At 34.8% G+C, this 9,471-nt stretch overlaps 1 protein-coding gene across 1 annotated transcript; it reads left to right on the top strand.

Annotated features, from left to right (window-relative positions):
- Positions 1-233: 233 nt before the first annotated feature.
- Positions 234-8,151, top strand: LOC147537192 (phragmoplastin DRP1C). Its single transcript, XM_086639781.1, has 16 exons — positions 234-743; positions 848-911; positions 1,453-1,560; positions 2,259-2,360; positions 3,702-3,752; positions 3,871-3,932; positions 4,248-4,338; positions 4,467-4,531; positions 4,646-4,840; positions 4,951-5,070; positions 5,180-5,250; positions 5,564-5,789; positions 5,979-6,029; positions 6,679-6,910; positions 7,045-7,184; positions 7,749-8,151. Exons 1-16 carry the CDS (start codon positions 612-614, stop codon positions 7,872-7,874), a joined length of 1,836 nt encoding a protein of 611 aa, XP_086495907.1. The 5' UTR covers positions 234-611; the 3' UTR covers positions 7,875-8,151.
- Positions 8,152-9,471: the final 1,320 nt, after the last annotated feature.

Below are 9,471 nucleotides of genomic sequence, written 5' to 3'. Positions count from 1 at the left end.
GCTTCAACAGACGGAACGTTTAACTGAATCAAGAAACCCTTTCCCTTTTCTGGGCGAGGGTTTCACTGATAGAAGAGGTGGAAGAACACCTTTAAGTGGAAACCTTAAAGTGAGAAAGAAAAGTAGGAAAAATCATAACCTATTGCAAAGTTTCCATGACTGAAGTGCTTTTGAGAATATCTAGTGTGTTGACAAAAGGAGAGAGATAGAGAAAAAAAATGATAGAAACAAAAGGGAAACGAAATCCCGATTGTTAAGTTTGACTAACAAAAGCATGGTGTTAGGGGCAAAGTTGAACAAATAAAGGGACCAAATTTTCCAATTGCTCGCAAAGTAGGTGCAATTTAGAATTAACCAATTTACTAATTTGAATCTTTCATTTATGTAAAGCACCCAACCCCTCTCTGTACACGTTTTCCTGTAAAAAACACGAAATTAAATTTTCTCAGATCTAACCTCTTCAAAGAGCTCTCCCCCCATTTCGAGAGCATTTTGATTCCTTTCTCTTCTTCTTCTTCATCTCATTTACTAATTTTGTTTTCTCAAATCTATTAATTTGGAAAGTCTTTTACTTGGAATCAGAGTTTTGATTTCAACGATCTTAGTCCTAAATGGCGTCATTAGAGAGTTTGATTGGATTAGTTAACAGAATCCAACGAGCTTGTACTGTTTTAGGTGACCATGGAGGTGAAGGTTTGTCTCTTTGGGAAGCTCTTCCTACTGTTGCTGTCGTTGGTGGCCAGGTTTTCATTCCCTCTCTCCCCCTCTTTCTCTCTCTAGATAATCTCTCTTAATCTGTTCAGATTTTAATTGGAATCCATTTTTGCTGTTTTTTTTTTGAAATTAGAGTTCAGGAAAATCTTCGGTGTTAGAAAGCATTGTTGGAAGAGATTTTCTACCACGAGGATCTGGTATATATATTCAAGATTAGTTTCTTTAGATGTGGTTTTAAATGATCTATCTTCAAGATTTTGATATCTTAATTACTTGTTTTAAGCCAAAATTTTGTTAATTTAGGTTATAAACTTGTCTACATTACCACTACAAGGCCATGTTTGGTGCAATGTGCTTCCCCAATGGTGTTTGTGGCACGGGAATACATTAGGAATCACATTTTCTAGTGTAATGGAATTTCCCATGGGTGGGAGGAACCCTAAACCCAAGCGTCGATGGGTTTGCGATTCTCTTTTCCTTGAAATCTTCAACTAAATAGTCCATTGACAAAATCAAACCTCACCAATCCTATCCCTGGCCTAACCAAACAATATAGTAAGGTATTGCGATTACTAGAAATCACATTAGCTGATTGCTATTACTGTTAGTGACGTTACTTTCCCGCGCATCAAACATGGCCTAAATGTTTTTGGTTTTATTACTTTGTGTGTACTTGGATAGATTACTCAGAGTTCAAAAGCTTCATTTCTTTTTAATTCTACTTGTCCTGAAAATAAGGTATTGTGACTAGACGGCCTTTGGTGCTACAACTACACAAGATAGATGATGGGAAGGCGGAGTATGCAGAGTTTCTTCATGCACCAAGAAAGAGGTTTAATGATTTTGGTACGTGTATTTCACTAATAAGAACTTTCATGTTCATATTGAATTCGACTATGATATCGGTGGCCTTATCTTGTACAATAGTCAATAAATTTATGAGGGGCCAATAGTTGTACTGCATTGTAATAGAAAAAAATTGTTTGAATTTAGCAGGTTTTTACTTGTCGCGAGTAATTGATATCTTTGCCTTCTTAAGATAGTGAGTTTAACACCTGGGATTATCTTCGTCACCTGTTACAATTAATGTAATCTAAGAGTGATAAACAAAATAGGCAATATGAACATATCAAATTATCAAGTATCAACCTCCACGTTACAGGCGAGAGTCTTACTTAAAGAAGTTTCCTGTCCAATTTCTTTCGAATTGCTACCCTTGTGAAGCACATTGAACTCTGAATTCAGATAGGTAAAGATTCATTTATGGATTCCGAAACAACCATTTCTAGGTACAAAGGACACATTATGATGATGTTCCTTTTTTCATTCGGGTGGTAACCTTACTAATGTGATCAAGAACTTCATATTTTATAGAGGAACTGCCCTACTGTAAATCTTATCTCCAAGGGGTCGATCATATTTACTGCATATCGTACATACCTACTCATGGAAAACCATGGATGTAATCATGTCATTTTGCATAAACAATAGACATGTTACTGGAGTTAGTAAAAAGCAATAACAATTGCTTCTTCCTTGTGTAGCTTCTGTGCGCAAGGAGATTCAGGATGAAACTGATCGTATTACTGGGAAAACGAAGCACATCTCTAACATCCCAATCCATTTAAGCATTTATTCACCCAATGGTTTGTATTCAAGACCTCTTCGTCTTAAGTCTTAATTTATTTGCTACATTTGGATTCTCATGTTACAACTTGTTGTCACCTGTGAGAAATAATAGTTATTTTATGCAAGTACAAATTATATCTTTGCGTTGCATATTACATTAGAATGTGATATTTACTCAGCATATGCCAAGTACCTTAGGTCAACATTCAACATGATAGAGTGTTTGTAAAATAGAGACATTGAATTACAAACACATCCAGCCCTTGCCCAAAGCAGTCCCTTTGGGCCCCAAGGCCTCAAAGGACCCAATAGTTCCTCTAGCATTGTTTAGAAAATTATATTTCGTAGTTTTAAAATAAAACATCAATGAGGTAGTGGCATTGTCCTTAACGCCTAAATCGACTTATGTCTAGATCCCCTCCCTCCACCTTTTTTTTTACTGTGCAATGGCACTAAATAAGTTTCTTTTCACAGTTTTAATTATTTTAGTCTAAAACCAGTTGTAGCTAGATCTATGCACATATGGGGTACCTCAGTGACCATATTAGCACGTCCAACTTCCGTAAACATTTGTTCTTTTTTTTGAGCAAATTAGTTCCTTTTACAAGTATCACGTAAATTTTGTTTGTTTTTTTTTTCATTTTCGGTGTTACGAAATCGTTCCCGTTTTATCTTGTTAAAGTGAAATATTATCAAAGACTGATTCCAATCGCTTTTTAGTTTCGTTCTTTTCTTTTGTAGTTTGCAAACTACAATTTCTGTAACTAATTAACATGAAACAAAAGTCACCCATTTCTTAATCTTTTCAGTATGCAAATGATATTGCTCTATTTTGTTAAAATGATGTAAGATTTAAACATTTCAACGGTTCTAGGTCAAAAAGTATTATTCATTTCACAAAAAACACTAGATACATCGACAATGTAATATAAACTACGAAGCTCTTTGTTCTTCTAAGTAGCCGGAAGAAAAAGTAGGATCATATCAAAAGGTGAAGAATAGCTTTCTAACTCCAAAATGCATGTGTAGACTAATAACTTTTTTTTGGTAAATATAACTTAACTAGTTTAGTGCGTTTTTTTATATAAATTTGACAGGATAATCTTCCGATAGTTAAAAGCTTACTCTTTTTAATTTTAAGAATTCTTACTAGAAAAAGCATATAAAAGCCCAAATGAGCTATCCTTTTTTGGTAAATATATTATATATCTTACGCCAAACTTTTGTTGCGTAATAGTTTACGTAGTTCCAGTTAGAATTGAATGAAGTAATAGGATCATGTTTTTGTACAAGATGTAGAGTTGATGACGACAATAACTTGTTCATGTACTAACTAATGCAGTTTCCTTTTCTGGCAGTTGTGAACTTAACACTAATAGATCTACCTGGAATGACAAAGGTTGCCGTAGGTAATTTTTTCTCCAAAATTTCGTTTTGTTATGTGACTTATAATCAGACCTATGTTATCCCATTATTGAAGCTAAGTATATGCTTCTCTTTCTAAACTGATACTTTTGGCATTTGCAGAGGGACAGCCCGACAGCATTGTTGAAGATATTGACAACATGGTCCGCTCATATGTTGAAAAGGTGAGTCCACTGCCTGCTTCTTTGTTTGCCTCTTTTGGACGTTAGCTTTCTCCTCTAGTTATAGTCATTGTTCTTGTCTTCTTCTTAGGCTTCCTAACTACTTCTTTTGTTCCCTTTTCTGTGCCTTTGTTGGGTAACTTGCATTTATCTTTCACATATCCAAAATTTATGTTTTTGATGTATTTAGTTCAGCTAATTCATAGCTGAGTCAATTTTCCAATCTTCATCTGCAATTGTACAAAATTCTATAGATACTCAATATGTTGTTAACTGCCTGTGCTTTAATTTATTGAGTGTCTAACCTTGGTTTTGTAGCCAAATTGCATTATCTTGGCCATTTCTCCTGCCAATCAAGATATCGCCACGTCAGATGCTATAAAGCTCGCTAAAGAGGTTGATCCTTCAGGTGCAGCTATATTACTTTACCTTCTTTATCTACATAGTAACGAAAGCGTTCTCTGTCCTTTAAATCATATGGTTCACACCCTATTATTATAAAGATCCATATCTTTATTGTTTTATTATCTTTTCCAGGTGAAAGGACATTTGGAGTATTAACAAAGCTAGATCTGATGGACAAGGGTACCAATGCTCTTGATGTAAGGACTCACCTAGTCACCTTACAATTATGTAGATATACCAAAAATTCTATAAGCCAGTATAGAATAAGAAACTAAAGCGTAATCTGATGTTGTTTAAATTTTTTTTTCAAGGTCCTTGAAGGAAGATCATACAGACTGCAACATCCCTGGGTTGGAGTTGTCAACCGTTCACAAGCTGATATCAATAAAAGTGTTGATATGATTGCTGCACGACGAAGGGAACGTGAATATTTCGAGAGTAGCCCTGATTATGGACACTTGACAAGTAAAATGGGTTCAGAGTATCTTGCAAAACTTCTATCCCAGGTATAATGGTACATCACTACATTTAATTATTTGCTTTATCATTTCATTTTTGTTTTTGTTTTTCTTTGAATTTTAAAGTCCTCCTTAATCCAGTATACATTTTTCATCAGCATTTGGAGGTTGTCATCAGGCAGCGGATACCAAGTATTATAGCTTTAATTAATAAGACAATCGATGAGCTTGAAGCAGAGCTGGACCGTCTCGGCAGGCCTATTGGAGTAGATGCAGGGGTAAACAATTATTTACGACCTTCTTGGTGATACTTTCTCTTGTTCATAATAAGCTGGTTTGATGTTCTATTGTTATTCACTTAAAGAATTTATTTTTATGGATCTACAGGCTCAGCTGTACACAATTTTAGAAATGTGTCGTGCATTTGACCGTGTATTTAGAGAGCATCTGGATGGAGGGTAATATACATCAATCTTCTTATACATAGGATATGATATCTGAAGTTTTGTTTTCTTTCCTGGTTAAATGGTTAAGTTATAAACTTGAAATACTTAATTGGTTGATTATTTGAATATAAGTCTCTTTCTCTTGTGAGGTTTCTTGTCTTGGATCTTTGTTCTATATTTTGCTCAGATCCTTGTTTACTTGGTTTTCAAATTTCAATTGTTTCAAGTTTTCGTCAATTGCATGTGATGCTTTAGCTAATTAATTATTTTCATTGTAGACTTATCTTATCTTATTGCATAACTCACGAAGAGTTTGTTGATATAGGCGACCTGGTGGAGATCGTGTATATTTGGTCTTTGATAACCAACTACCAGCTGCACTGAAAAAGCTTCCTTTTGATCGCCATCTTTCTCTACAAAATGTCCGAAAAGTTGTATCAGAAGCAGATGGTTATCAGCCCCATTTAATTGCTCCAGAACAAGGTTACAGAAGACTAATTGACAGCTCTCTCAGCTACTTTAAGGGCCCTGCTGAAGCCTCGGTTGATGCAGTAATGTTCTATGTCTTTTCCTAATTTTGTCTGCACTAGTCATTTATTTTTGTTTAAAATCTAACCTAAAGCCATGTTAAGGATTTATAGTTTAGTTAATACATCATACTTATGCCACAATTTGTGTTTGCATTTTGTATCATTTTTACAACACTTGGTGATTGTATATTTGTATTTGTGTTTTTTCAGGTACATTTCGTCTTGAAAGAACTTGTTAGAAAGTCTATATCAGAGACAGAGGTAAACAATCTGTTTTTGGCGATATCTCTTTTCCTTTTGGTTTCCTATTCCCATGCTCTAAAATGCTTATCAGAAACTGCAGCCCATGACATTTACAGTGTTCAGTCTTTGCCTGATGAATCGTAAAATAGTAGTCATATATTGATAATAGGCAGGCATGACATACCCTCTGCACTTACTACGATGTGTCTACTCGATAATTGTTAGACACTTCTGGTTCTGTATCGTTGTGCTCGAGGTAGCTTATACAGGTTTTGGGATCTTGGCTGGGTTCCCTGCCATTTGTACTTTTTTTTTGTTTCTTTCTTCAGTTTGTTTTATTTTGTGCAGAACTTTTGGATGGAAAAAAGTATGTATATTTTTTCCAATCTATGTATATACGAGTATACAGTTAGATATATAAATATATGCTTACACGAGTGACCAAGTGACTCCTAACTCCTAGTCCTGTGAGAGTGGTTTAAGGAATGTGGTGGTCAATTTGGTTGTAAATTTTAAAATAGTCTAAAGTAATGAATACTATTATACTAAATACATGGTATATGGCGCATGAAAACCAGTTCGACTTTACTATATAACATCATACAGAACTTTATTATCCTAAATAGAAGGTAATTTGATGCATCTTCATGCTAATTTACATTCATAGGAATTGAAGCGGTTCCCAACACTTCAATCTGACATAGCAGCAGCAGCAAATGAAGCTTTGGAAAGATTTCGCGAAGATGGTCGAAAAACAGTTCTACGACTAGTAGAGATGGAATCTAGCTACCTGACAGTGGACTTCTTCCGCAAGCTCCCCCTGGAACCAGAAAAAGCTGGCCCAAATACCACCGCCCCAACTAGTGACCGGTACTCAGAAAATCACCTCCGAAGAATTGGTAGGAGATACTATCCCTTTTTCCCTCTTAGAATGATTTTTCTTTCTTTTATCTTTTCTTATGACCCGTATCTTTTTTACTCGCTCTCATCCTATGCTGATATACTTACAGAGTTTCTATTTATTTGATTTTAGGATCAAATGTATCAGCTTATGTGGGCATGGTCTGTGATACATTGAGGAATACCATACCTAAAGCTGTTGTTTACTGTCAAGTCCGAGAAGCAAAGCGTGCATTGCTCAATCATTTCTACGCTCAAGTTGGGAGGAGAGAGGTACACATCTTCCTTGAATTTATCTAACGAAATGTTTTTTTTTTTTTTCACATATTGAAACACAACATATGCTAGAAAGGGATTGATCCATGAAACTCTTTCACTATGTTGTGACTCTGTGAGTAGAAGTTAGAAATGTCCTGTAATATCCGGATAGCTTGGGGAGCGTCTGAAGACTGGGCTATAAGTGCAAGCTCTAATTTAGTAATTGCCAAGGCCTTTTCGGTGGGCTCTTTGTGCCTTCTCCTATAATGAAACCCTGTAGAATAGGGTTTAGGCCTTGGTGGCAAAACGGGAACGATATCAATAACTACTAGAATTTGTGTTGTCACAAAGTCACCCATGTCTCAGGCCTAGTCAAGCCAGACATGTCTCTAGACTAATGCTTAGTTGTCTCCTGAAATGCCGAGACCTATTTGCTAGTAGATCATTCTGAAAAACGTTGCAAGATTAATCCCGTGAAAAACTGGTTGAAAATTTATCCTATTATCAATTACCAGTTTAAGGGTTGGGAGGTTAGCAATCTTTATATGATCAAAATATGTGTTAATGTTATGGATACAGAAAAAGCAGCTTGGTGCAATGTTAGATGAGGATCCACAACTAATGGAGAAAAGGGAAGGCATTGCTAAAAGGCTTGAGCTATACAAGTCTGCGAGGGACGAGATCGATTCTGTTGCATGGAAATGATCTGAACACTGATACACACTCCTCTCTGTAACCCTACAACCTTTTACATGCATCTCCCCCCTCTCTCACTGTAATTGGGAAGTAATATATTAATTGATTATCTGAATATTCTTTTTGTATTAAACTTAAAATTGGGTATCAAAAATTTTTGGGGGAGAGATGCTAAGGAGTTATAAAAGCATATGTTTGGATTTTCACTGTAGTAACTTTGATATCTATAATGTGTTTGTGGAACATGTAAAAACGATAAATGAACTTATAGTCTTTGGTTGATTGATTCTCTTGGTTTATTTCACGCTCTTTATAGATCTCAAGCTTCAGCTATGAGTAAATTTGTTAACAACTTTTGGTTGGAGTAGTTATCTAAGTTGGTTTTCACCCCATCTAGTTAAGGGTTCGAGACACAGAGTTATACCCTTTAAAGAATGTAGAGCTTTCTCAAAATAAAAAAGAAGTTGCGAGTAAATTGGTGGAGAACTTTTCGAAAAAAGTAAACAGTAATACCGTCATTTTGGTTTATTAGGTTTCGAAGTCTGAATTTATTGGAAATCATGAAATTTAAATGGTAATATCTTAGGTAAACCCTGTATAATTCTTTGGTTGCCACTATATGGGCAATGGATTTCTAATGTGGAAAATAATTAATCGTATTTACCCAATAATTTTGCCTACATAAGAAATTCAGTTATTACAAGAAAATGAGAAATCAACGAGTACTTGATAAGTGGTTGAATGAAAATCTCATTCAAAAAATTGGTTGAATGAAAGTTTTGTTAGGAATATCAAATGAATTGTCACAAGTACTTGTGATCTTTGATGTATTAATATAATTAATGAATATCATCTTCTGATTACTAATAATTTGGACTTGAAGTTCTTCAACATGCTATCACTATTAGTAGAGCGTTATATTATTTCTTTTCATTATGCTTAAAATAACGTATTTCATAGTCGTATTCTTTCTTTATGTCTTAGGTCCTATCTCTATAAAGTGAATAAAAAGATAGGTGGAGACGCGAAAAGGTAGAAGTTTGTCGACGGGAACAAGGAATAATCGTTGCAAACTACTAACTGGTGCACCAAATCCCATCTGAACTCCAAAGTTAAGCGTGTTTAAGAGAGATCTCTTGGGAAGTCCTCGTATTGCATCTCTCTTATTTATTTTTCTTAGGTTGTATTCCTATAAAGTCCCTAAAAAGATAGGTGGTGACGCAAAAATAATGTTTGGAATAACCTGTTTCTTAGTCAGTAATCTTTTTCGATATTGTTAATTTGTTCTACAATGGTGTTTAGGTTGATAATTATTATCCCTCGTCATATTTGATTTCTACGAAGTTATTGGGAACATGCTCAATCTAATGGCGTGAAAACAAGGTTGTAGACCTAAGAACATAGAAATATAGTTCAAATTTTGCTAAATTCGTAAATTTGTTAACTTCTTTGAAAAAATTACTAGACATCTGAAAATTATCCTTGTACTAATGCTACAAAACGTTATTGTAGTTGTGTAATAGTTATTGAATCTATACCGTTTATACATTTGATGAAATACGTTTTTATATAATTGAATATGTGCAGTTATTTATTTATTTTTACT

Source organism: Eschscholzia californica, unplaced genomic scaffold (assembly GCF_041429995.1).
Source record: "Eschscholzia californica isolate CP2 unplaced genomic scaffold, dmEscCali1.0.p SCAF_5, whole genome shotgun sequence".
Classification (NCBI taxonomy): Eukaryota; Viridiplantae; Streptophyta; class Magnoliopsida; order Ranunculales; family Papaveraceae; genus Eschscholzia; species Eschscholzia californica.
This window is presented reverse-complemented; position numbering and strand designations above follow the sequence as displayed.

Excerpts from the sequence above, each read along its gene's own strand:
- LOC147537192 (XM_086639781.1), top strand. The coding sequence starts at position 612 with ATGGCGTCATTAGAGAGTTTGATTGGATTAGTTAACAGAATCCAACGA. Across the intron at positions 912-1,452 it reads TTTTCTACCACGAGGATCTG|GTATTGTGACTAGACGGCCT; the intron begins GTATATATATTC and ends CCTGAAAATAAG. Across the intron at positions 4,339-4,466 it reads TAAAGAGGTTGATCCTTCAG|GTGAAAGGACATTTGGAGTA; the intron begins GTGCAGCTATAT and ends TATCTTTTCCAG.